Source organism: Salvelinus namaycush, chromosome 10 (genome assembly GCF_016432855.1).
Source record: "Salvelinus namaycush isolate Seneca chromosome 10, SaNama_1.0, whole genome shotgun sequence".
In the NCBI taxonomy this organism is placed as follows: Eukaryota; Metazoa; Chordata; class Actinopteri; order Salmoniformes; family Salmonidae; genus Salvelinus; species Salvelinus namaycush.
In genome coordinates this window covers 11,683,711-11,711,489 of record NC_052316.1, presented here as the reverse complement: position 1 = coordinate 11,711,489, position 27,779 = coordinate 11,683,711, and the positions used below count along the sequence as shown (strand labels likewise).

The 27,779-nt window shown below is 41.8% G+C and overlaps 1 protein-coding gene across 1 annotated transcript in view; it reads left to right on the top strand.

Moving 5' to 3' along the window:
• Positions 1–209: 209 nt before the first annotated feature.
• The window catches only part of grin3bb (glutamate receptor, ionotropic, N-methyl-D-aspartate 3Bb), a 119,957-nt gene continuing 92,387 nt past the window's right edge, over positions 210–27,779 (top strand). Inside the window, exons 1-2 of the mRNA XM_039003088.1 lie at positions 210–215; positions 4,055–4,330. Of these exons, the coding sequence (XP_038859016.1) occupies positions 210–215; positions 4,055–4,330 (282 nt within the window). The remainder of the gene's footprint in view (positions 216–4,054; positions 4,331–27,779) is intronic.

The following is a 27,779-nucleotide window of genomic DNA, read 5'->3' as shown; positions in this document are numbered from 1 at the left end:
TTAAAAAAATATTTTTACTATTTTCTACATTGTAGAATAATAGTGAAGACATCAAAACTATGAAATAACACATGGAATCATGTAGTAACCAAAAAAGAGTTAAACAAATCTAAATATGTTTTATATTTGGTAAAAGACCAAGTCTATATTATGGCAAGAACAGCTCAAATAAGCAAAGAGTGACGACAGTCCATCATTACTTTTAAGACATGAAGGTCAGTCGATACAGAAAATACGGTTTCTTCAAGTGCAGTCGCAAAAACCATCAAGCTCTATGATGAAACTGGCTCTTATGAGGACCGCCACAGGAAAGGATGACCCAGAGTTACCTCTGCTGCAGAGGATAAGTTCATTAGAGTTAACTGTACCTCAGATTGCAGCCCAAATAAATGCTTCACAGAGTTCAAGTAACAGACACATCAACTGTTCAGAGGACACTGCGTGAATCAGGCCTTCATGGTCAAATTGCTGCAAAGAAACCATTACTAAAGGACACCAATAAGAAGAAGAGACTTGCTTGGGCCAAGAAACACGGGCAATGGACATTTTTGGTTCCAACTGCCGTATCTTTGTGAGACGCAGAGTAGGTGAACGGATGATCTCCGCATGTGTAGTTTCCACTGTGAAGCATGGAGGAGGAGGTGTGATGGTGTGTCTGTGCTATTTAGAATTCAAGGCACACTTAACCATCATGGCTACCACAGCATTCTGCAGCAATATGCCATCCCATTTTGTTTGTGCTTAGTGGAACTACCATTTGTTTTTCAACAGTACAACGATCCAACACAGCTCCAGGCTGTGTAAGGGATATTTGACCAAGGCAGAGGGTGATTGAGATGGTTTGGGAGGAGTTGGACCGCAGAGTGAAGGAAAAGCAGCCAACAAGTGCTCAGCATATGTGGGAATTCCTTCAAGACTGTTGGAAAAGCATTCCAGGTGAAGCTGGTTGAGAGAATGCCAAGTGTGTGAAAAGCAGTCCTCAAGGCAAAGGGTGGCTACTTTGAAGAATCTAAAATATATTTAGATTTGTTTAACACTTTTTTGGTTACTACATGATTCCATATGTGTTATTTCATAGTTTATGTCTTCACTACGATGTAGAAAATAATACAAATTAATTTAAAAAAAACTTGAATGAGTAGGTGTCCAAACTTTTGACTGGTACTGTACATATGTAAAATAAAACATTCATATATCTTCATTTGATAAGTATTCAACCCCCTGGCAGTGATTACAGCTGTGAGTCTTTCTGGGTAAGTCTCTAAGAGCTTTTGTACACCTGGATTGTAAAATATTTTCCCATTTATAATTTTTTTAATTCTTCAAGGTCTGTCAAGTGGGTTGTTGATCATTGCTAGACAGCCATTTTCAAGCCGATTTAAGTCAAAACTGTAACTAGGCCACTCAGGAACATTTAATGTTGTCTTGGTTAGCAACTCCAGTGTATATTTGGCCTTGTGTTTTAATTTATTGTGCTGCTAAAAGGTGAATTTATTTCCCAGTGTCTGTTGGAAAGCAGACTGAAGCAGGTTTTCCTCTAGGATTTTGCCTGTGCTTAGCGCTATTCCGTTTCTTTTATCGTAAAAAAAACTCCATAGTTCTTGCTGATGACAAGCATACTCATAACATGATGCAGCCACCACCATGCTTGAAAATATTAAGAGTGGTACTCAGTGATGTGTGTTGGGTTTGCCCCAAACGTAACACTTTGTATTCATTTCATAACATTTATTTCTTAGCCACATTTTTGGCAGTTTTACTTTAGTGCCTTATTGCAAACAGGATGCATGTTTTGGAATATTTTTATTATGTACAAGCTTCCTTCTTTTCACTCTGTCAATTAGACTGGTATTGTTGAGTAACTACAATGTTGTTGATCCATCCTCAGTATTGTCTTATCACAGCCATTAAACTCTGTAACTGTTTAAAGTCACTTCATGGTAAAATCTCTGAGCCGCTTCCTACCTATCTGGCAACTGAGTTCGGAAGGAGGCCTGTATCTTTGTAGTGACTGGGTGTATTGATACACCATCCAAAGTGTAATTAATGACTTCACCATGTTCAAAGGGATATTCAATTTTTACCCATCTACCAATAGGTGCCCTTTGTGATGCTTTGGAAAACCTTTGTGGTTGAATCTGGGTTTGAAATGCATTGCTTGAATGAGGGACCTTACTGGTAATTGTATGTGTGGTGTACAGAGATGATTTAGTCATTCAAAAATCATGTTAAACACTATTATTGCACACAGGGTGAGTCTATGCAACTTATTATGTGACTGTTAAGCACATTTTTACTCCGGAACTTATTTAGGCTCGCCATAACAAAGGTTGTTGAATACTTAGACTCAAGACATTTAGTTTTTCATTTTTAATTAATGTATCAAAGTAAAAAAAAAAAACATAATTCCACCAAACAACAACACTCTTTTTTAGCCACTGACAATGTTACCTGGTATCAGTAAGTCATTCTGGTTAATGACCTTATTGATTATGCCAATTGGTGGGCATTTATGCTTCTAGGGACATGTCAGAATGGTTCATTCAATATCAGGTTATCTAGACAGGGTTTTTAATCCGTGCTGGTATATCAACTGGTAATAATTAGTTACTTGGTCTGAATATTTGATTTCTGTGAATGTGTCTTTACAGCACCTTGCCTTTGCATTCATCCTGTACCAAAAATCATTGTTTGGAGCACCATGATATTGACTTTTGTTTTACATCTCAAGAACCCATCACAAAGCAATCCACATAAATATGTTGTTTATCATAACCAAATTACAGTCCACATTTAAATTAGCTGGAGGCCTTTTATATAATGTGCATTAAGTCTATTGCTGACATACAATGAGTGTGTCCATTTCATTATGTATTTCAACATGCTGTTTGACTATAAAGGTCACACTTCGCATCTTAATTATGATTACATATGTACACCTGATATAGCCTAATTGTGTTGTGTAATTGCACACACATTGACATTGAAATGCAGGCGTAATTGCATTGTTTAAAGGATACTTTACGTGAATCCTATCAATTTATCAACTTGATTATTAACATCAACTTGATAAAAAAAGTACTTGTCATTTCCAAATCAGAAAAATATATAGCTATATCAAAATCAGTTTAGGCTTTAGATTGTGCATTCATTTCAAGACATGTTACCCATGGACTCCAATTCATGACTTGGTAACAAATAAACCAAACGCAGAGGAACTGTCCAGATTGATTCAGTACAGTTTCCCAAAGTTAGTTTGGCCTCTAGCTGAGACGGTATTTTATCCTGGATTTACCCATGCCCTGTGCGTGTGCCAAGTCCTCCGACGCAGACGCAATTCTGCTTTTTGGTCCAATCATTTGCTCACTCTTAGGAATGTCACATCTCATTTTGGACATTAATCAAATATTTTTTCCTCAGCACGACCTTTGATGACCGGGTGTATTTCTGTAAATACATTTGGAATTGAAAGGAACAGTTTTTTTAGGTTGAGATTTAATCAATGAATGCCACCCCAAAATTTTTTTCACAAAGGCTATTATAACGTTCAAAAATTATTTATGAGAGAGTTAGGCTATTTAAGGACGTGGTGTAACTTTTCTGCTAAAACCAGTAAATTAAAAAAGTGCAAGTTCCAAATAAACACGTTATCATTATTTTCATGTTGGCAACACGCAGGTGTCCGTTCATTTGTCAATACCGGGGCCAATACTCCCGCCTCACGACTGCTGCTCCGCTAGTGTTCTCCGAGGATGACAGTCCAGCGGCATCTCCGCCTTTACATCGTGCACCCCCTCCCCTTCTCCTAGTCACACATTCTCACTGTAACTCCAACTGTAGATCACAGGTAATATAATCGTCGAAAAAAGGACCTTACATCAAAGAAAAGGGAAGAAAGAAATAAGGCAAGCAATGCTATCTTCTGACAATATCTCATTCAGTTTGAGAGCGCAGCAGGATGAATTTAATCTTCTCAAGATTCTTGGCATACTTTTACTTCGGATTCCAAGTTATTCTACAGTTCTTCATCGACCCTTGTCACCTCCATCCCCAGCCGTGCCACATTCTGGCGCAGATAGGACACACCGTGCGCCTTGGTGCCCTTCTGCCCACCCGCCAGCCAGCCAGAGTGCAGGCTGCCTTGAACCGCGCCCTCACCGGTCTCGTTCAAACTGGGGACAACTTTCTACCTTACAACCTGAGCCTGGAAGTGGTTCCTCGAGAGCCGGCCAACGGAGACCCGGAGTCCCTTTTCAGGTGTGTTTGTCAGGCTATCGTTGTTCAGGGGGTCTCCGCTGTTCTCGCCTTCCCCCAGACCCAGGAAGAGATCGTACAAGTGGAATTTATGGCTTCTTTTTTGGAAATCCCCTTTATAAGCATCATTGAACACGGAGAGCCTCTGAAAACACAGGTAACACATTTACATTCAGTTATGTCACAGCTGAAGTAGTCTTTACAGTGTTTGTTTTCAGGTAAATGGTTTGTACCGCCGCAGTAAACTTAGGCAATTCAGATGCCTGTGCGTTATGGTGCGCCACTGTGGCCAAAGTGTCGCGCTGCTTTTTCCACGAACCCAATCGAAACCAAGAGGGTGAATGTGCAGTTAACAGGGTCTTTTGGAGATAAAGCGTATATAAAACATGTGGATAGATATTGTGAAAAGAGCACATGAAAATAGTGGCAGTATAGTCTTATGGCAACTAGCCACTCTTTTGCCTCTCCCAACTGTTGCCTTTTTCGAATTCTACCCCCAGTGTCAGGGTTTTGGTCCTTGTAATATTATGACATTTACCCTGCGAACCTGATATTTTGTTTTCAAGGGAGATTTTATTCAAAGGGTGCAATTTTTTTACCTGATCACGTACAAGGTCTGCCTCGGTAACACGCTGCGCGAGAGCGCACCGGTTGTTTCTCCAAAAATGATTTCCATAAGACTTTCCATTCCGACCTGATCTATTAATTTCTCATTTAGCAGAATACATTGTCAATGAGTATGTTTGCTTTAGGGCCATAGTGTGGTGCTGCAACCTGGTCTCAGAGCATTTCCTATTACTCTATACATAAACCCGAAACATCTCATTTAGTATGATATGTTTGGTTTTGTATGGTGGGCTATGTATTAATTTGTGGATGTCCATCACTCATTTCGTATGATATGTTATGAATTACAATTCGTATTAAACTGAACAAAAATATAAAGGCAACATGTAAAGTGTTGCTCCCTTCGGATCATGAGCTGAAAAAAAGATCCCAGAAATGTTCCTTATGCACGAAAAGCTTATTTCTCTCAAATTTTGTGAGCATTTCTCCTTTCCCAAAATAATCCATCTACCTGACAGGTGTAGCATATCAAGAAGCTGATTAAACTGCATGATCATTACACAGGTGCACCTTGTGCTGGGGCCAGTAAAAGGCCAGTAATGTGCTGTTTTGTTACACAACACAATGCCACAGATGTTTCAAGTTTTGAGGGAGTGTGTACTTTGCATGCTGACTGTAGGAATGTCCACCAGAACTGTTTCCAGATAATTTAATGTTAATTTCTCTACCATAAGCCAAAATGTTGTTTTAGAGAATGTGTCAGTATGTCCAATCAGCCTCACGACCACAGAACATGTGTAACCACGCCAGGCCAGGACTTCCACATTCGGCATTTTCACCTGCAGGATTGTCTGAGACCAGCCACCCGGACAGCTGATGAAACTGCGGGTTTGCACAACCAAATAGTTTTTTGCACAAATTGTCAGAAACCGTCTCAGGGAAGCTCATCTGCGTGCTCGTCATCCTCACCAGGGTCTTGACCTGACTGCAGTTCGGCGTCATAACCGACTATAGTGGGCAAATGCTCACCTTCGATGGCCACTGGCACGCTGGAAAAGTGTGCTGTTCATGGATGAATCCCAGTTTCAACTGTACCAGGTAGATGGCAGACAGTGTGTATGGCGTTGTGTGGGTGAGCGGCTTGCTGATGTCAACATTGTGAACAGAGTGCACCATGGTGGCGGTGGGGTTATGGTATGGGCAGGTATAAGCTACGGACAAGGAACACAATTCTATTTTATAGATGGAAATTTGAATGCACAGAGATAACGTGATGAGATCCTGAGACCCATTGTTGTGCCATTCATCCGCCGCCATCACCTCATGTTTCAGCATCATAATGCACGGTCCCATGTCGCAAGAATCTGTACACAATTCCTGGAAGCTGAAAATGTCCCAGTTCTTCCATGGCCTGCATACTCACCAGACATTTCACCCATTGAGCATGTTTGGAATGTTCTGGATCGACGTGTACAACAGCGTGTTCCAGTTCCCGCCAATATCTAGCAACTTCGCACAGCCATTGAAGAGGAGTGGGACAACATTCCACAGGCCACAATCAATAGCCTGATAAATTCTATGCAAAGGAGATGTGTCGCGCTGCATGGTGGTCACATAAGATACCAACTGGTTTTCTGATCCACGCCCCTACCTTTTTTTAAAGGTATCTGTGACCAACAGATGTTTATCCGTATTCCTAGTCATCCATAGATTAGGGCCTAATTTATTTATTTCAATTGACTGATTTCCTTATATGAACTGTAACTCAGTAACATCTTTGAAATTGTTGCGTTTATATTTTGCTAAACGTATTAGATATTACGAATATGCTAAACGTTTGTTACAAATTCTAGCTAGGTGGCTAGCTAACGTTAGCTAGTTTAGGGGTTAGGGTCAGGGGTTGTTAGGGTTAAGTATAGGAGTTAGTTTAAGGTTAGGGGAAGGGTTAGCTAAAAGGCTTAAGGTTAGGGTTAAGGCTTCCGCATGCTTCCCAGCCGAAACAATTCGTAAGAGTTTGTGCATATATTATGACAACATTTTGAGATGTTTTTGTTTGTTCTGGACTTCGGTGAAGTTTTTTTCAGCTGTTCAGGCACACAACAGTTTTTCTAGAGGCAAACCGAAGTTCGGAGCCAAAGTCTCCGCCTCTGTCAGTGATTGGTCAGCAGTAGAGATTCTTCAATAAAGTCTTTGTTGTCATTCAACGAGAGACGACTCGTTTTTCATTAAAAAAATGTAATTGAGAAATATGGCACCAAACAGCTTTGTTAAGATGTAAAATTGCACGACTAAGATCTCCTCGGCAAAACGGCAAAATGAATGACAGATTTTTTTTCAGTTATCTTAGATAAAATTGTACTTTAAGTAAGTGTATACTGGCTATGGCGTCTCAAAATGGACAACCAGTACTGTTTCTGCTTTTGTCTCGTTTTTCAAGCGAATGTCTTTTAAGGGAGTATATGAGCACACTCGTTCGGTTCGCCTAGCCGACTTCAGCTAGCCGCCAGCCGAACTGAAGCATGCTGATGCCTTTAGGGGAAGGGTTAGCAGACATGCTAAGCAGTTGCAAAGTAGCTAAAAAGTAGTAAGTAGTTGAAAAATGCTTAAGTTGTTTGTGATGAGATTTGATCTCACAACCTTTAGGTTGCTAGTTGCTCGCGTTACACGCCCACCCTTCAATCCACACCAACCACCCTACTTTTGTTTTTGCCATCTGTAACCATCTGTCTCATATAACCATACCAAATGTAACATCTCATACTAATTTGGTCTCTGAGACCAGGCTGGATTATGTACTCATTGTGCTGTGTGAAATGCCTTTGGCCACCGCATACCACTGGTAATTGGTTATTGATTTGACCTATCTGAGCCTTCTTGGTGACATGGAATGAGCTACAGCTAATCAGTATATTATTGCATCCTGAGTTCATACTATTTGTGCCTGTCAGTTGTCATGTTCTTTACATTATTACCTATGACAATGACTGCTTTACACACACACACACACACACACACACACACACACACACACACACACACACACACACACACACACACACACACACACCACACACACACTTCCATCTGTATATTAGATAATGTCAGTGACTTTAGAGCAATGTGACGCAACGTGACTTTCATGGTAAAATAGCTCTGCAATGATTTGCCTCAAAATTATTCAGATCGGTAACTTCCATAGGGACCATGACATTGCTCATTCACCTTGTTGGTAAGGGACAAGGCCATGTACTTGAGAGCATTTCACCATCTTTCATTCAAAATGTCTCTCAAAAGATGTATGATTTCACAGTGTCACTGGATTTGGTATTGCTATTTCCCTTGGCATGCAAGGGAGGCGACGTGAACATCTTAAAAATCATAGCCAGCTGGAAGATTCCTTTTGAGCACTGCAAGCTCGGTACTCTTGGGGAGAGCTGTGCCTAAAATCAGAGAGAGCTACTGAGAGAGAGATGGGAAGTGCAGTCACAGTATCCGTACGCCGATTGAAAACTTGTACTCTTGTCTCATTTTGTATTCCACGGCCCCTCTCCATTTTGCCATCAAAACCAAGATCACAACTATGGCTAATGGTGCATCCTACAGTATACAACCTCCATCCCTGTCATGGCTTTCAGAGAGAGGCCTGCAGTTTGATCAGCACTACATGAGATGACAGGGGGTTTGCCTGGGCACTGGTAGTTTCCTTCTGACCTTTCAGGTCAGCTATTACCCTGCCTGTCATGCTATGCTGGCTCTAATGCACCTGTCCCAGGTTTAAGAGACTGGATGAGTCATAGTCACAGTTTCACAGTACCAGCTGAGCCACCCCAGTCAGGCAACCTGCCGTAGTATAATGTGTCAGAGTGCTCACTCTGGCAGTTTCAGCTGGAATCTCTATCTGTGGTTCTCCTGTGGTTGTTCTCTCACTCTGTCTGTCTGTCTCTCTCGCTCTGTCTCTCATTTGTCTCTGGGTGCATCCCTTCTTTCCTTACTGGCAGTAATCTGAAAGAGCTGGACAGCTGTGTACGCATATGGGCAGTAGGTGTCCTCCATATTGCTTTCACCTATCCTGTGTCTTCATATCAATGCAGATAAAGGAGAGGTGGGAAAGCCGCTTTAGGTTCTCGAAAAACACCTTTAGCTGTATGTCTCCGTGACTTGTCAGTTCGTGTTGGCCAGTTAGTCTTTCTAAGATGTGCAGTGTGTTTTAAGTCTTTTGTTGATGTGGTTGTAGGCCACATGATTGTGCACTTGTCTTTCAGCTGTTGATGCGCCTGTCCTGATATGTGCATAGTTACTACGTCAGTGTGTCTGTGAACTATTGAACTTGGCAGACCTTTCCAGTTTCAGACGGCTTACAACACAAGGTACTTTAACAAATTAAAAGGGGAAGTAAAAAAATCACACACTGTAAATCTTAGGGTGGGCAGGGAAAAGTGCACACATTTGTCTTGTTTAATGTCTGCCCATTAAAATCGCTTTGGAGGGTTCCTTAACTGACGGTGAAATTATCACTGGGCTGAATGGGGAAAGAGATGGGAGGCAAACACATACACACAGTCCACCCACCTGGAGTGTTTTGTACCAAGCCACCTGACTTCCTCAGTTGCACCTCATTATGCAATGATCAGCAGCAGATGAAACCTGTCAGAATTATTCATGACAACAATTTCACGATGTCATGACACACAGCAGTGGACAATCATGGCCGCCCCCTTCATGGTTAGCCAACGAGCCAACGTCCCAGTAAATCACTGCATGTTTAGGAATTTACCATGAACTGCCATTAATATTATTGCTGTAGTCATGTTCCTGTTAATTAAAGTCCTACGTAGGGGTTATATGAGGTCCTGATGATTCCCCTTGCTTCACTAGGATCTAAAAGGAAAGGAATAAGTCATGTCATGTAAGGTTTATGACATGGCCTTTTGATGTCTTACTCTGCTTCCAAACCGACTTTGAGAAAAGGAATGATCCCTGTGGAAGGATGTAATGTATTCAATGTCTACACGTCATAGTTTTATGTAGGTCATATACTGCATTCAGTGTTTCACACAATATAAAGGCGACACAAATAGCCTTTTAATCCTGGGAAAAGTGGGATTGTGGCATATGGGAATGGCATCACATGCATGGGGCAGAGCTGAGATGGAAATCTCACAGACACAATGAAGTCCCTTTCCCTCGCCTTCTTCAGTCTGCCAATCAGTCTAAAAGCTCTCATTGGTCTGCACTATGGCGCATGTTGTGTAACCCCAAAAAATTAATGAATGTGTGTAATAGAGAGGGCTTGTAAAACACAATGCCTTAGAAATGGGGGATTGGCCTTCTTCGAGCTCCTTTGAGATGCATATTAGTGCCTAGAGCCGAGTCTACTTTAGATCAGACACTGAGATATAACTACGGGCTCTGTGAGGGGAATGAGCTGAAAGATGGTCCCTGCTGTTCTGGTGAAATGTTTGCTTTAACAAGCATAGTGAGGTCTTGCAAACTGAGGTTGTCATACTTTGCTTTCCCGGGCAAGTTCGCCGACTGCACTTGTAATGCAATTGTGCGTATAAAAGAACAGATCATCACTTAAGATGTGAGAGGCAGCCTATTTTGAAGCTTTGACAGTTGAATCGCTATCAAACCCCTGTAATCTGTTTTGAAAATTTGCTGTTGTTTGAGTGTGTTTATTAGTAGTGGTATTTCTTATGGCAAGCATATATGATTGTGGGTGCTCTTGACTAGAGCTAAACCCCTAATTATTTGCTCAATGAAAATGGTCGTAGTGAGTGTGACAGGCAATTAACGTTGCCAGTTTTACATGTTGGTAATAAATGATTTGGTAATACTGCACAGTGATTACGCTAATACACCCACACAGTAGGTACCAAGTCCTTCTTTTAAGATTAAAATACCAAGCTCTGATGTACCGCTAATGCAAACAGCCTTAAAAGTAATCAAACCATGTTCTCATTTGAGAACTCTCTCGATAGTAACTTTCATGGTGCCTTTTTGCTGCTTCATTCGGGCCAAGTGGATTGATTCTCAGAAATATTCTGCAATTTGCCCCCGCCTTTTTCTTTATAATGCTAGAATCTCATTGAATGTTATTTCTCAGTGGTACAGCAGCACGGAGCTTTTTTCTCAGTCGGTCATTACATTTAATGAATCATCTGTCCCAGAGAAATGTTTACAGATACGTTTGCGGAAACATGCATATTGGGGATAAATAGATTTGGCTTGAGGGTTAAAATAGATCTCTTGCTCCGTCCCAACATTAGAGGGCAAAGGCACAACTTTCAGAGAGGTTAACTTTCCTCCATATGCAACTTACTTGAGTATAACATTTAATTAGGATTATCTTGAGTCAGATTCTTGACTGCTTTGTTAAATAGGGGGGAAAGTACGGGTGTGAAAGCTATTTTTTGTCAATGTGTTTTCTTTACTACCCAATCCGAGCTTTGCTGTCAGCAGCAGAAGCTCGGCTTGCAGTGGTCGAAGTTAAGGCAGGCCCAGTGCATTAGAGGAAAAAGGTCTGAGTCAGTAGACTCCTGAGCACCAAAGATAGAGGCCTGCCTTTCATACCGCAGGTCCAGTTTACCGCTCAAGGGACAAAAGGCAAGGAGCGCAACGATTAAACCCCCCCCCCAAGACTTTTCCACTTGCAGAACTAGACATGAGTCATCATAGGCGATTTGATGCTCTAATGCCTAGCAAAGGTTATTAAAGAGAAGGGACCTGGTTTGACACCCCAGCTTCTTCTATTCATCTTCAGAGGCGCAATGCTATTTTCAGGCAGAATCTGAACTTTGACCTATTTCTGTTTGATATTTGCCTCACCAATAAGATAAGTTGCTGATAGTACTAAGAGGCTGAACAGACCCTAGATGGGTGTTGGCAAACATGAGAATTGGGATTCAGAATATGCTGACATATACAGTAGCTTCACTTCCCTTTCCTCCAGGAGTAAGCACATAAATACACATACTGTTCCTCATAGAAATCTTTATATTTTTCACTTATATCTCTCTTTTCTTTCTCTTCGTCATGCAAACATAGATTCACCTTAATTGCAGTCTGTTACTCTACTCAGAGGTGACCATTGCAGCTCTGTCCTAACAGCTCCAGTCTGCTTCACCTAGCTGTGCAGGGAGAGGTGTGAAATACCTGGGGGAGATAACTGGTAATTGCTCACAGGTGGGGGAGAGTGATAGGCAGTGTTAGGATCTGGCTAAGTCCAGGGTTACAGACCCAGGGGAGACTGGCTGGGAAAATCAGTTTGCTACTGGAAGAGGTGTTTGAGGGGCCAAGAAGGGCACTCGTCCTTTGCTTCGAATGGAGACCCCCATTACCCCAACCCCCATTACCCCAGGGCAGTAATGGGGACATTGCCCGGCAAAGGGTCCTATCCTTTAGATGAGATGTCAAACTGAGAAGCGTGATCTCTGATAATCTCATGGCATGTATTGGCATCATGGTGAACTTGCTATCTACAGAGGTCGGAAATTTACATACACTTAGGTTGGAGTCATTATAACTAGTTTTTCAACCACTCCACAAATTTCTTGTTAGCAAACTATAGTTTTGGCAAGTCGGTTAGGACATCTACTTGGTGCATGACACAAGTAATTTTTCCAACAATTGTTTACAGACAGATTATTTCACTTACAGATTATCTCACTGTATCACAATTCCAGTGGGTCAGAAGTTTACATACACTAAGTTGACTGTGCCTTTAAACAGCTTGGAAAATTCCAGAAAATGATGTCATGCCATTAGAAGCTTCTGATAGGCTAATTGACATAATTTGAGTCAATTGGAGGTGTACATGTGGATGTATTTCAAGGCCTACCTTCAAACTCAGTGCCTCTTTGATTGACATCATGGGAAAATCAAAAGAAATCAACCAAGACCTCAGAATAAAAATTGTAGACCTCCACGAGTCTGGTTCATCCTTAGGAGCAATTTCCAAACACCTGAAGGTACCACGTTCATCTGTACAAACAATAGTACGCAAGTATAAACACCATGGGACCACACAGCCGTCATACCGCTCAGGAAGGAGATGCCTTCTGTCTCCTAGAAATTAATGTACTTTGGTGCGAAAGTGAGAATCAATCCCAGAACAACAGTAAAGGACCTTGTGAAGATGCTGGAGGAAACGGGTACAAAAGTATCTATATCCACAGTAAAACAAGTCGTATATCGACATAACCTGAAAGGCCGCTCAGCAAGGAAGAAGCCACCTCTCCAAAACCGCCATAAAAAAGCCAGACTACGGTTTGCAACTGCACATGGGGACAAAGATCGTACTTTTTGGAGAAATGTAGAAAAATAGCACTGTTTGGCCATAATGGAGGAAAAAGGGGGATGCTTGCAAGCCGAAGAACACCATCCCAACCGTGAAGCACAGGGGTGGCAGCATCATGTTGTGGGGGTGCTTTGCTGCAGGAGGGACTAGTGCACTTCACAAAATAGATGGCATCATGAGAAAGAAAATTATGTGGATATATTGAAGCAACATCTCAAGATATCAGTCAGGAAGTTAAAGCTTGGTCGCAAATGGGTCTTCCAAATGGACAATGACACCAAGCATACTTCCAAAGTTGTGGCAAAATGGCTTAAGGACAACAAAGTCAAGGTATTGGAGTGGCCATCACAAAGCCCTGACCTCAATCCTATAGAAAATTTGTGGGCAGAACTGAAAAAGCGTGTGCAAGCAAGAAGGCCTACAAACCTAACTCAGTTACACCAGCTCTGTCAGGAGGAATCGGCCAAAATTCACCCAACTTATTGTGGAAAGCTTGTGGAAGGCTACCCGAAGCGTTTGACCCAAGTTAAGCAATTTAAAGGCAATGCTACAAAATACTATTTGAGTGTATGTAAACTTCTGACCCACTGGGAATGTGATGAAAGAAATAAAAGCTGAAATCGCTCATTTTCTCTATAAAGTGGTGATCCTAATTGACCTAAAAGGGAATTTTGACTAGGATTACATGTCAGGAATTGTGAAAAACTGAGTTTACGTACACCTTAGCCAAATACATTTAAACTTCCAACTTCAACTGTACATGTAGTTTCTGGTGTGTTCTAATGGAACTGTGTCCAAATAGATTTTATATTTGTCATCCTGATTTCCGGACCTTTTTAGGATTATCATTATATTCGTCATTATATCCCAGGTCTGACAGAACCTGTGCAGATGATCTAGGTGCTGCTGTAACTCCTCCTTAGTGGGAGACAGCAGCACCAGGTCATCTGCATACAGCAGATGCTTGATTTTAGTGTTGTGTAGGGTGAGACCAGGTGCTGCAGATTATTCTAATGTTTTTGCCAATTCATTAATGTAGATGTTAAATAATGTTGGACTTGTCGAGCAGCCCTGTTTCACTCCACGTCCCTGAGAGAAGTCTGTTTGCTTGTTGCCAATTTTAACCGTACATTTGTTTTTATTGTACATTGATTTAATAACATCATCTATTAGTTTATAAAAAAAGACCTTCATGCCAAATTGAATCAAATCCTTTCTTGAAGTCTATGAAACATCTCTCTACTATTATTCTGACATTTCACATTCTTAAAATAAAGTGGTAATCCTAACTGACCTAAAACAGGGAATATTTCTAGGATTAAATGTCAGGAATTGTGAAAAACGGAGTTTAAATCTACTTGGCTAAAGTGTATGTAAACTTCCGACTTCAACTGTATATTCCCCCACAAATTTGCTGCGTGCTGGTGGGTGCTACATATTGGTGACGAATGGATTGAGTTACCTCCACATCAATCAGTTTATGAAAAGCCCTGTGTGAAATGCAATACATTGTAATCTTCAAGGAAGGCACTACTTCCATTGGATTCGTTAAGTCTATTAGAAGATCCTTTGAAACAATTTGTAGAAATGACAGTTAGTAACTCAAGAATGCTGCACGCACAAAACAAATATCAGACAGCAAGGCTGTTGATCCAGGAGGGGCTTCTCTGCTGTTACCAAGCAAAGCTTGATTTTGGAAGAAGCTAACCACTTAGCTAGCTACATATTGAATTTAATTTATTTTGGGTAAAAGACATATACAACAAAATGTACAATGTTGACCTAGGCTACAATGTTGACCTATCACTTAAAAGTATTCATTAAAAAGCTTGTTTCCAAAGTGGTCCTCGATATTATTGATTAAAAGGCAAGACAAAATTACAAACAACCATATATACATTCATTTATATTGACATCCTAAAAAAGTGTCTCTCTTCACTGCACTTTTCCCTAACCTTAAAAATCAACCATATTCATTTCACATTTCGACCTTTAAAAACGATCTATTCATTGCACATCATACCTATCATTCAAATATATACACCTGACCAGCAGTCGGCGGCACAAGGGGCAGTGGAGGGTTTTCTATTACTTAGACATCCTTGTCTAAATGAAAACCTTTGCCTGCTTTTTAAAGCTATTTCATAGACAAATGCCTGTATAGAGAAACGTGCTCCTCGCAATACTGTTTATTCTGTTTATTTTATTTTAAAAAAGATACCAAAGATACCTGTTCACCCACGACTGCGTGGCCAAACACGACTCCAACACCATCATTAAGTTTGCTGACGACACAACAGTGGTAGGCCTGATCACCGACAATGATGAGTCGGCCAATAGGGAGGAGGTCAGAGAACTGGCAGTGTGGTGCCAGGACAACATCCTCTCCCTCAATGTGAGCAAGGCAAAGGAGCTGATCGTGGACTACAGGAAAAGGTGGGCCGAACAGGCCCCCATTAACATCGACGAGGCTGTAGTGGAGCGGGTCGAGAGCTTCAAGTTCCTTGGTGTCCACATCACCAACGAACTATCATGGTCCAAACACACCAAGACAGTTGTGAAGAGGGCTCAACAAAACCTTTTCCCCCTCAGGAGACTGAAAAGATTTGGCATGGGTCCTGACAGGTTGCATCACCGCCTGGTATGGCAACTGCTCGGCATCTGACCGTAAGGCACTACAGAGGGTAGTGCGAAAGGCCCAGTACATCACTGGGGCCAAGCTTCCTGCCATCCAGGACCTATACAATAGGCGGTGTCAGAGGAAAGCCCATAAAAATGTCAGAGACTCCAGTCACCCAAGTTATAGACTGTTTTCTCTGCTACCGCATCGCAAGCGGTACCAGAGCGCCAAGTCTAGAACCAAAAGGCTCCTCAACAGCTTCTACCCCCAAGCCTGCTGAACAATTAATAAAATTGCAACCGGACAATTGACATTGACCCCCTCCCTTTTGTTCACTGCTGCTACTCGCGGTTTGTTTGTTATCTATGCATAGTCACTTCGCCCCCACCTACATGTACAGATTTTCTCAACTAGCCTGTACCTCCGCACACTGACTCTGTACCGGTGCCCCCTGTATATAGCCTCGTTATTCTTATTGTAATACTTTTTATTTTAGTCTACTTGGTAAATCTTTTCTTAACTCTTCCTGAACTGCACTGTTGATTAAGGGCTTGTAAGTAAGCATTTCACTGTAAATTTCACTTGTTGTATTTGGCGCATGTGACAAATAAAGTTTGATTTGATTTATTCTAAAATATATATATTTTTTCTTCTCAGAAATCTACACACAATACCCCATAAAGACAAAGTTAAAACAGGTTTTTAGACATTTTTACCAATTTATTAAATATTGAAAACAAAAATACCTTATTTACATAAGTATTCAGACCCTTTGCTATGAGACACGAAGTTGAGCTCAGGTGCATCCTGTTTCCATTGATCCTCCTTGGGATGTTTCTACAACTTGATTGGAGTCCACCTGTGGTAAATTCAATTAATTGGACATGGTTTGGAAAGGCACACACCTGTCTATATAAGGTCCCACAATTGACGTGAGGTCGAAGGAATGGTCCGTAGAGCATCGAGACAGGATTGTGTCAAGGCACAGATCGTGGGGAAGGGTACCAAAACATTTCTGCAGCATTGAAGGTCCCAAAGGACACAGTAGCCTCCATCATTCTTAAATGGAAGAAGTTTGGAACCACAAAGACTTTTTCTAGTGCTGGCTGCACAACCAAACTGAGCAATCGGGGGAGAAGGTCCTTGGTCAGGGAGGTGACCAAGAACACGATGGTCACTCTGACAGAGCTCTAGAGTTCCTCTGTGGAGATGGGAGAACCTTCCAGAAAGACACACATTAAGAAAGACACCCTTTATGGTAGAGTTGCCAGACGGAAGCCACTCCTCAGTAAAAGGCACATGACAGCCCTCTTGGAGTTTGCCAAAAAGCACCTAAAGACTCTCGGACCATGAGAAACAAGATTCTCTGGTCTGATGAAACCAAGATTTAATTATTTGGCCTGAGAGCCAAGCGTCATGTCTGGAAGAAACCTGGCACCATCCCTACGGTGAAGCATGGTGGTGGCAGAATCATGCTGTGGAGATGTTTTTCAGTAGTAGGGACTGGGAGACTAGTCAGGATCGAGGCAAAGATAAATGGAGCAAAGTACAGGGAGATCCTTGATGAAACCCTGCTCCAGTGCTCTCAGGACCTCAGACTGGGGCGAAGGTTCAACTTCCAACAGGACCACGACCTTCAGCACATAGCCAAGACAGCGCAGGAGTGGCTTCGGGACAAGTCTCTGAATGTCCGTGAGTGGCCCAGCTAGAGCCCGGACTTAAACCTGATCGAACATCTCTGGAGAGACCTGAAAATAGCATTTCAGCAATGCTCCCCATCCAACCAGACAGAGCTTGAGAGGATCTGCAGAGAATAAATGGGAGAAACTCCCCAAATACAGGTGTGCCAAGCTTGTAGTGTCATACCAAAGAAGACTGAAGAATGTAATCGCTGCCAAAAGGTGCTTCAACAAAGTACCGAGTAAAGGGTCTGAATACTTTTATAAATGTAATATTTCCCTTTTTTATGTTTTATAAATTAGCAAACATTTCTAAAAATCTGTTTTTACTTTGTCATTATGGGGTATTGTGTGGAGAATTTAACCCTGTGGCACCCCCATAGAGACTGCAAGAGGTCCGGACAATAGGCCCTCCGATTTGACACACTGAACTCTATCTGAGAAGCAGTTGGTGAACCAGGCGAGGCAGTCATTTGAGAAACCAAGGCTGTTGAGTCTGCCGATAAGAATGCTGTGATTGACAGAGTCAAAAGCCTTGACCAGGTCGATGAAGACAGCTGTACAATACTGTCTTTTATTGATGTCGGTTATGATATCGTTTAGTACCTTGAGCGTGGCTGAGGTGCACCCGTGACCAGCTCGGAAACCGGATTGCACAGCGGAGAAGGTACGGTGGGATTCAAAATAGTCAGTGATCTGTTTACTAACTTGTCTTTTGAAGACTTTAGAAAGGCAGGGCAGGATGGATATAGGTCTGTGACAGTTTGGGTCTAGAGTGTCCCCCCCTTTGATAAGGGGGGTGACCGCGGCAGCTTTCCAATCTTTAGGGATCTCGGACGATACGAAAGAGAGGTTGAACAGACTGGTAATAGGGGTTGCAACAATGGCGGCGGATAATTTTAGAAATCTAGCCTTTGCTTTCCTGACTGACTGCGTGTATTGGTTCCTGACTTCCCTGAAAAGTTGCATATCGCAGGGACTATTCGATGCTAGTGCAGTCTGCCACAGGATGTTTTTGGGCTGGTCGAGGGCAGTCAGGTCTGGAGTGAACCAAGGGCTATATCTGTTCTTAGTTCTACATTTTTTGAAAGGGGCATGCTTATTTAAGATGGTGAGCAGAGGTGCAGAGGTGCAGAGGTGTATTTAGAGGGCAAGGTGTGAAGTGCCAGTTTACAACCTCCCTGGCCTGCTAGGCTTCAGTGGGGGAAGGGGGCCTCCTACAGAAGTTAGAAAGTTACATAGTTTGTGTCTCTGAGGGCTGTGAGATGGTTTGCTAAAGATGTCCACATGCTTCCCAGCCGAAACAGTTTGGAACAGTTCGTGCATATATTATGTAAACATTTTGTGACATTTTTGTTCATTTTGGACTTCGGGAAGGGTTTTTTCAGCTGTTCGGGCACACAATTATTATTTATTTTTTATCGAGACAAGTCGGTAACCGAGTCGGTAACCGAAGTCTATGCCCCCTTGTCGCTGGTTGGTCAACAGTAGGGATTCTTTAATGAAGTGCATGTTGTCATTCAACGAGAGACGACTCATCCTAATGCACATTTTTTCACTTAAGAAATACTGTACCAAACATCCTAGTCAGATGCAAAATTACGCAACTAAGCAAAATGTACAAAATTCATGACAGATTTCTTGAGTTATTTTCGATTAATTCTGACTATTTTGAGGAAGTGTATACTGGCTACAACGTCTCAAAATGGACAAACAGTATTATTTCCGTTTTTTCTCGTTTTTCAAGGATGGGAGTATGTGAGCACAGTCGTTTGGTTCAGCCGAACTTAAACATGCTGACACCTCTGAGTCTCTGGCAGGGAATATGTAACACTTAGAGACATTATATTTTTGAGTGATTACATTTTATGCACTGCAGTAAGAATATGAAAATAGGGCCCATAAAAGTTGTTTGGCTTGTAAAAAGCAGTAACAAAAAAGAGGCAAAACTTGAAATAATTTTAAATAACATGTCAGAGTAAGGGTTATGAGAATGGTACTGAAAGTTCCTTTTTTACTGGGATCAGGGCTTTGAAATCAAGCCTAGTTGTTGTAGATGTGATACTGATCTGAATGCGATCCGGTGTTTGGCAAAAAATCTATACTCCCATTTGTTGTTCTTAGGGCTGTATTATCTCAGATCTAACTAAAGAGATTCATGGGAGCGGCTTATGCATGTATTCATATCATTTCCCAGGGACATTCTGGAATAACTAGTGTTGGTTTTGGTTATTGCTCAAAACTGCAGAGCTTGTTTTTGTTTAGTGAAAGTTTTTTTTTTACACTAGAGGCAGACCGTACCCAATCTCTGTATTGTTTGGGCAAGACTGTTGTTGGGCTTTTCCTTGATAACATTTTTTGTAGGGGTTGATACATTTTTCGTAAGCGAAAATTAAGTCAGAAATTTCAAAGTGATTACAAACTTCAGAAGCCTTTTTTAAACCTCAAATGCACTACACGTTTTACATTTCCTGCAATTTCCTGAAAGTTCTTCTGCAACAGGGTGATCAAATAAGTTCCGGCACCTGTATAACGCAGTCCAAAACAAGCCTATTTGATTTGCCCATATTCCAATGTTCCCTTTTTTTATTATTATTATTATCACAGAGTAAGTTATCACTGTATCGTCTATTAATTTCACCACTTCGCTGAGAGAACTCCTCGGTACCATTTCCAAGACAGCATAGATCACAAAGACGCTATTCGATTACAACCACATAAACAAATGCAGGAAATAAAAATGACAGGTCAGACTGTAGAATGACCCCCAATATGGCCTAGTGAGTGAGCATAAACAGTACATTTCCGCTGTGTCGGCTGTCAGGCCCCTCTGTGTTATTTCTGATTCACGGAGCATGGTTATTGACCTGTCATTACTCTTAGAAGCCCTCCAGTCTGCTTCATTGCAAAGGAATTCAGCTGACTGTTTTTTGTTGTTGGATGAAGCAGCACATTGACCGAGAGACCAGACCAGCACTGGGGCCGGATGGAGTGTGCTGGCATCTCACTTCAGAGCTAATCCATTGTCTTCCCCTCTGACTGCAAACAGCGTTTTGGCAGGCACCGACGCTCCCTGAATTCTGCATTCGGCTCGTTCGCCTGCCAAAGACTCCCCTTCAGCTTTGCCGCTGCACCCATGTTATTATCCAACCTCTAGTTGTGTTGAGCTCTTCGTGTTCATTTTTTTGCGACCACCGTTTTCTAGACACAGCCTCGTTTGCCCTCCCCTTGATTCTAAACAATCCCACTTTTGGTGATTTTATTGCAGAATTTGCCCTGCAACAACCATCCCTGCCAACCCTTGAATTGAATGTCGTCCAGACATTACGAGGTCCAGTGTATTAGCCATAGTGGTAATTTGCACCATCAATGCTAAAGTGGGGGTCTTCGTAAATGTGGCACTTTAGCTTGTACCACTGTATGCTCTCTCAAATAGACGAGGCACTTCAGCCCGGATCTGATTGAGCAAACAAAGAGTAAACTTAACCTGTGTAAACATCTTCGGCAAACAAATCCAGGTTTGGAGTGGTCAGTGTACTACTACCTGTGGCAGTCATCAGCTCATGCTTCAGCTTAGCAATGAAGGAAACTATATTCTTATACAATACTTTGATTTCATCAATCCGATTAATTAATTGCTAAACCTGACAGTTCATCCAGCCATTTTGTGCCGGACAGTTCCCAATCTTAAGTGCCAATATCATTTCACAATATTTGACTGTCAATTTGGATACTCCTCGAATAGATTTCAGGAACATTTAATTTAGCAGATAAGGTATGATATTTATATATTCCTGTTGTAAACCTAGTGGTTTTGTAAGAATTCATTACATTGAGTAATTAACAGTATGCTGACTTATTAAAGGACAAAACGCAGCATCATATGATGTAAAATGCATCATACCGGCTGTATTTATGAATTTTGAAAGTTATATAAACTTGATTGCTGAAATGGTAAACATGGGACTATATCAACAATCAACTAATGAAAGAAATGCCAAAATATAGTTTTTGGATGGAGTTCTTCTTTAACTGGCATTAAGGGATTCATAAAGAGTCTGTAAATGTTAAATACAGGTTAAATAAAAAAGGGTTTATAATTTTTTATTAATAATTAACTATAGGTTCATGTGAAATTGAATGTTCAACATTCTGATAGAATCGGTGTTTGTGAAGTGGTGATGCTTGCTCAGAGGTTATATCTAAACTCAACACTGTCACCTCTATGCTTCTGTTAATCAGTTATACAGATCTTATTTTTTGTTTCTTACCCTGTCAATGATTGATGTTTACTCTGTCTTTCACTCCCCAAATGGGTTGAAATATATATATATATATATATATATATATATATATATATATATATATACTGCTCAAAAAAATAAAGGGAACACTTAAACAACACAATGTAACTCCAAGTCAATCACACTTCTGTGAAATCAAACTGTCCACTTAGGAAGCAACACTGATTGACAATAAATTTCACATGCTGTTGTGCAAATGGAATAGACAAAAGGTGGAAATTATAGGCAATTAGCAAGACACCCCCAATAAAGGAGTGGTTCTGCAGGTGGTGACCACAGACCACTTCTCAGTTCCTATGCTTCCTGGCTGATGTTTTGGTCACTTTTGAATGCTGGCGGTGCTTTCACTCTAGTGGTAGCATGAGACGGAGTCTACAACCCACACAAGTGGCTCAGGTAGTGCAGCTCATCCAGGATGGCACATCAATGCGAGCTGTGGCAAGAAGGTTTGCTGTGTCTGTCAGCGTAGTGTCCAGAGCATGGAGGCGCTACCAGGAGACAGGCCAGTACATCAGGAGACGTGGAGGAGGCCGTAGGAGGGCAACAACCCAGCAGCAGGACCGCTACCTCTGCCTTTGTGCAAGGAGGAGCACTGCCAGAGCCCTGCAAAATGACCTCCAGCAGGCCACAAATGTGCATGTGTCAGCATATGGTCTCACAAGGGGTCTGAGGATCTCATCTCGGTACCTAATGGCAGTCAGGCTACCTCTGGCGAGCACATGGAGGGCTGTGCGGCCCCACAAAGAAATGCCATCCCACACCATGACTGACCCACCGCCAAACCGGTCATGCTGGAGGATGTTGCAGGCAGCAGAACGTTCTCCACGGCGTCTCCAGACTCTGTCACGTCTGTCACATGTGCTCATGTGCTCAGTGTGAACCTGCTTTCATCTGTGAAGAGCACAGGTCGCCAGTGGCGAATTTGCCACTCTTGGTGTTCTCTGGCAAATGCCAAACGTCCTGCACGGTGTTGGGCTGTAAGCACAACCCCCACCTGTGGACGTCGGGCCCTCATACCACCCTCATGGAGTCTGTTTCTGACCGTTTGAGCAGACACATGCACATTTGTGGCCTGCTGGAGGTCATTTTGCAGGGCTCTGGCAGTGCTCCTCCTTGCATAAAGGCGGAGGTAGCGGTCCTGCTGCTGGGTTGTTGCCCTCCTACGGCCTCCTCCACGTCTCCTGATGTACTGGCCTGTCTCCTGGTAGCGCCTCCATGCTCTGGACACTACGCTGACAGACACAGCAAACCTTCTTGCCACAGCTCGCATTGATGTGCCATCCTGGATGAGCTGCACTACCTGAGCCACTTGTGTGGGTTGTAGAATCCGTCTCATGCTACCACTAGAGTGAAAGCACCGCCAGCATTCAAAAGTGGCCAAAACATCAGCCAGGAAGCATAGGAACTGAGAAGTGGTCTGTGGTCACCACCTGCAGAACCCCTCCTTTATTGGGGGTGTCTTGCTAATTGCCTATAATTTCCACCTTTTGTCTATTCCATTTGCACAACAGCATGTGAAATTTATTGTCAATCAGTGTTGCTTCCTAAGTGGACAGTTTGATTTCACAGAAGTGTGATTGACTTGGAGTTACATTGTGTTGTTTAAGTGTTCCCTTTATTTTTTTGAGCAGTGTATATATACACACACACACACACACACACACTACCGGTCCAAAGTTTTAGAACACCTACTCATTGAAGGGTTTTTCTTAATTTTTTATTATTTTCTACATTGTAGATTAACAGTGAAGTACCTTGTCACAACACAACTGATTGGCTCAAACGCATTAAGAAGGAAAGAAATTCCACAAATTAACTTTTAACAAAGCACACCTGCTAATTTAAATGCATCCCAGGTGACTACCTCATGAAGCTGGTTGAGAGAATGCCAAGAGTGTGCAAAGCTGTCATCATGGCAAAGGGTGGCTATTTGAAGAATCTCAAATATAAAATATATTTTGATTTGTTTTACACTTTTTTTGGTTACTACATGATTCCATATGTGTTATTTCAAAGTGTTGATGTCTTCACTATTATTCTACAATGTAGAAAATAGTAAAAAATAAAGAAAAACCCTTGAATGAGTAGGTGTTTTAAAACGTTTGACCGGTAGTCAATATATATTTTCTTAATTATTATTATTATCTTGTTGTACTTTTACCCCTTTTTCGTGATACACAATTATTTACAATGACGGCCTACCCCAGCCAAACCATCCCCTAACACGACACGGACAACGCTGGGCCAATTGTGCACCTCCCTATGGGACTCCTGATCACGGCCGGGTTATGATACAGCCAGGGATCAAACCCCAGTCTGTAGTGACGCTTCTAGCACTGTGATGCAGTGCCTTAGACCACTGCGCCACTCAGGATCCCAAAATGTGCCATGCAAATGCCAAGCTCTACCAACTGAGCCACAGAAATCTGACATTGAATATCTCTTTAAGCATGGTCAAGTTAATTATGCAGTGGATTATGTATTAAACCACCCAGACACATCAAAGATACAGTCGTCCTTCTGAATTGAGCTGCAGGACAGGAATGAAACTGCTCAGGGATGTTACGATGAGGCCATTGGGGATTTTAAAACAGCTACAGAGTTCATGGGAGAAAACTGAGGATGGATCAACAACATTGTAGTGACTCCACAATAATGATCTAAATGACAGAGTGAAAAGAATAATAAAATAGAATCCAAATATCCCAAAACATTGTATGCAAGGCACTTGTATGCAACAAGGCACTAAAGTAGCAGTTCCCAAACTGGGGGTCGCTTGATATGAAAATAGGGTCGCGGGAGAAATTCCAGAAATCCTGAGAAAAGATATATACAAAAACAAATATAATATCGTCTTTGTATCTCAAAATCATTGTAATGTGGTTTATCTTAAAAATGTAAATGAAAAATATTCTAATCTAAAAGATTAAATTAAATAATTTCCACTGAATGGCTTGGCCCACTATGCTATGAAACCATACACTATTGCAGAGACTTTGATATTACCAGCCGCAATTGATATGGTGAAAACAATGAGTAGGGAAGCAGAGACACAAACTCACATCAATACCTTTGCGTGATCAGTCCCCTCTTGTACTCCCTGTTCACTCATGACTGCACGGCTAGGCACGACTCCAACACCATCATTAAGTTTGCCGATGACACAACAGTGGTAGGCCTGATCACCAACAATGACGGGACGGCATATAGGGAGGTCAGAGACCTGGCCGTGTGGTGCCAGCACAACAACCTCTCCCTCAACGTGATCAAGACAAAGGAGATGATTGTGGATTACAGGAAAAGGAGGACCGAGCACGCCCCCATTCTCATTGACGGGGCTGTAGTGGAGCAGGTTGAGAGCTTCAAGTTCCTTGGTGTACACATCACCAACAAACTAACATGGTCCAAGCACACCAAGACAGTCGTGAAGAAGGCACGACAAAACCTATTCCCCCTCAGGAGACTGAAAAGATGTGGCATGGGTCCTCAGATCCTCAAAAGGTTCTACAGCTGCACCATCGAGAGCATCCTGACTGGTTGCATCACTGCCTGGTATGGCAACTGCTTGACCTCCGACCGCAAGGCACTACAGAGGATAGTGCCTACGGCCCAGTACATCACTGTACTGGGCCGTACCAGGCGGTGTCAGAGGAAGGCCCTAAAAATTGTCAATGGCTCCAGCCACCCTAGTCATAGACCGTTCTCTCTGCTACAACAATTGAATGACTCTCTTTGAAAGACTTTCTAATTCTCACCTAATCTTCTCTTGAACCCTTTATCATTGAAATTCATCTTACTCCAGCATGCCCATCTGCATTCTACTTGCTCTTTAAAAAATAAAAAAAACAGGAAAGTCTAAATTGGGAACAATCCAGCTCCTGACGTCCAACTTTGGCAATCATGTTCTTTTAATTTACTTCTAGAGAACAAGGCAGATAGTAAGTCGGCAGTCACTTCACCTATTAGTATGAACTGACCCTGTATATAGCTGACTTACATTCTCGTGTTCTTTGTATTTCCATTTCTCGTGTTTTTTGTTGTCGTTCTACTTTACTTTATAGTACTACTGATATTGAGTACTGCATTGTTGGGAAAGAGCTTGCAAGAAAGGCATTTCACTGTACTTGTGCAGGTTACATAAGCAATCTCTAAACAAATCAAATGCCATCAGGATGTTCAATCCATCTAACCTGCTGTATGCAATACATATGTGATTGCAGCTGCGACAGTTCTGATAGCAACACACACAATTGTTCATGTTAGGACCCTGGGTACATCATTAACATGGCTTTGATCATGCCTAATTAAGAAATATAACGAGCATGTCACTCCAGTTCATCGTATCACTCCAATCATTGCATGAGCACAATTAAAAATTAACGTAAACATAGTTCCCTCATCCAGAGTGAATTACAGGATTTTGGTAAATGACCATAAATGAGAAACATTTAAAACTCACACTGTATGATATAAGATAATGATCGTACCTTCTTTCTGCTGGTAGCAGAAGAGGTAATGGACAGCAGTTGAGGTATGAACTTGGGTTTTGTCTTGGTGTTTCATATTTCTCCCAGGTGAGATCTATGAGACTGGTTGTGAATGACAGCCCTTTGTAGCTCCCCTCAGTGCTTCAGGCCATTTTGCTTTGGTTCCCCTCGCCCCTCAGGCCTCTCCATAGAGATAGACCTGTTAAAACCTCTCAATGAATAAGCTGTCAATCATCAAAGACTTGAATACCTGCAGCCTATGAATGATGTTATAATTATATTCGGTTATCTTTTGCGTTTGGGGCGTTTCCCTAGTTGACAGATTTGATGTCCATGCAAATGTGTAATTTAAAATCGTTGTCTATGTTGGCACCATTATTTTTGCCAGGTACAACAGGTACAATGTCACTATAATTAATGACTAGCATTTGCATTCGTATTGTTCAGTGCAGACCATAATGGACACTGGAGTCACAAACTTTCATGAAATAAAGATCTCAACATTTGTTTCACTATTTGGAGCAGAATTCAAAAGGCACTCGCACATCTGAGCTATCTATTTTGGAGCAGACATACAGATCGTGATAGAACCTTAAAACAGACCTGATCATTCCATCAGCAGTGATTTATATATATTTTTAACTATCCTAAGAGAGTGGGCGACAAATGACTCACCTTAGTATGGGTAAGGGACCTACCGTGATGATTCTGATGCTGGGGTTTCAGTGTGGCAGGCCAGGCTGGAAAAGGGATTGAATACCTGCACATAAATATCTTGAGGACATACATTTCCTTGGTGCGACAGTGTACATTCTGCATCACCGAAGGTACAAACTGATTTGTTTTGACTCCAGCAGTGCTATGCTGTTCTGCACTCTCAATGCTGCCAGCTACAGAAACCCACTGTACTGTTGAACAATGCAGGATGAGGACACTTCAAGCAGACTTGCTGAGTCAGGTCCAAGTATAAAGAAGTTGATACTTTCTCTCGATACGCTAACGCAACTATAATTGGTTTTCATTTCCTAAGCCTTGTATTTGGTTCGGCTTACAATGACTATAGTGTTTTCTCAGCTACTACAGCAGATAGCTAAATGTTTTCGTGTTCACATTAAAAGGGTTGTCTACAGGGCTGGGGAGTAACAGTTTGCCAATATGTGTTTGATTGAAGGTTAACGAGTTTCATTCCCCACCACTTACTCATCTCAGCCTCTATCATGCCTTCATACAGTAACAGTTGGCCAAGGTGTTATTCAAGGTAAACAGTCAGGGTTTTCCTGAGAAAGTGAAGTTAGTGCCGGTGGTTTCCCCCTTCTTCAATTAAGTAGAGGAATACTGGTAAAAATCCAGGGACCAGATTATTAGCAGTACTCCTTCCAGGCAAATTAGAACGTTGTGGCTTTGATTATGAAGTCAGATATTTCCCTAACATCCTTTTTTCTGTCTCATGTTGAGTTTCCTGTTCCCGGTGTTTCCTGTGTTCTAAGAGTTCTGTGTTTTATCATGTTTTATTTTCTGTGTATTTTCACATTGCATTTTATCTTGTATTTCAGTAATAGACTTGACTGC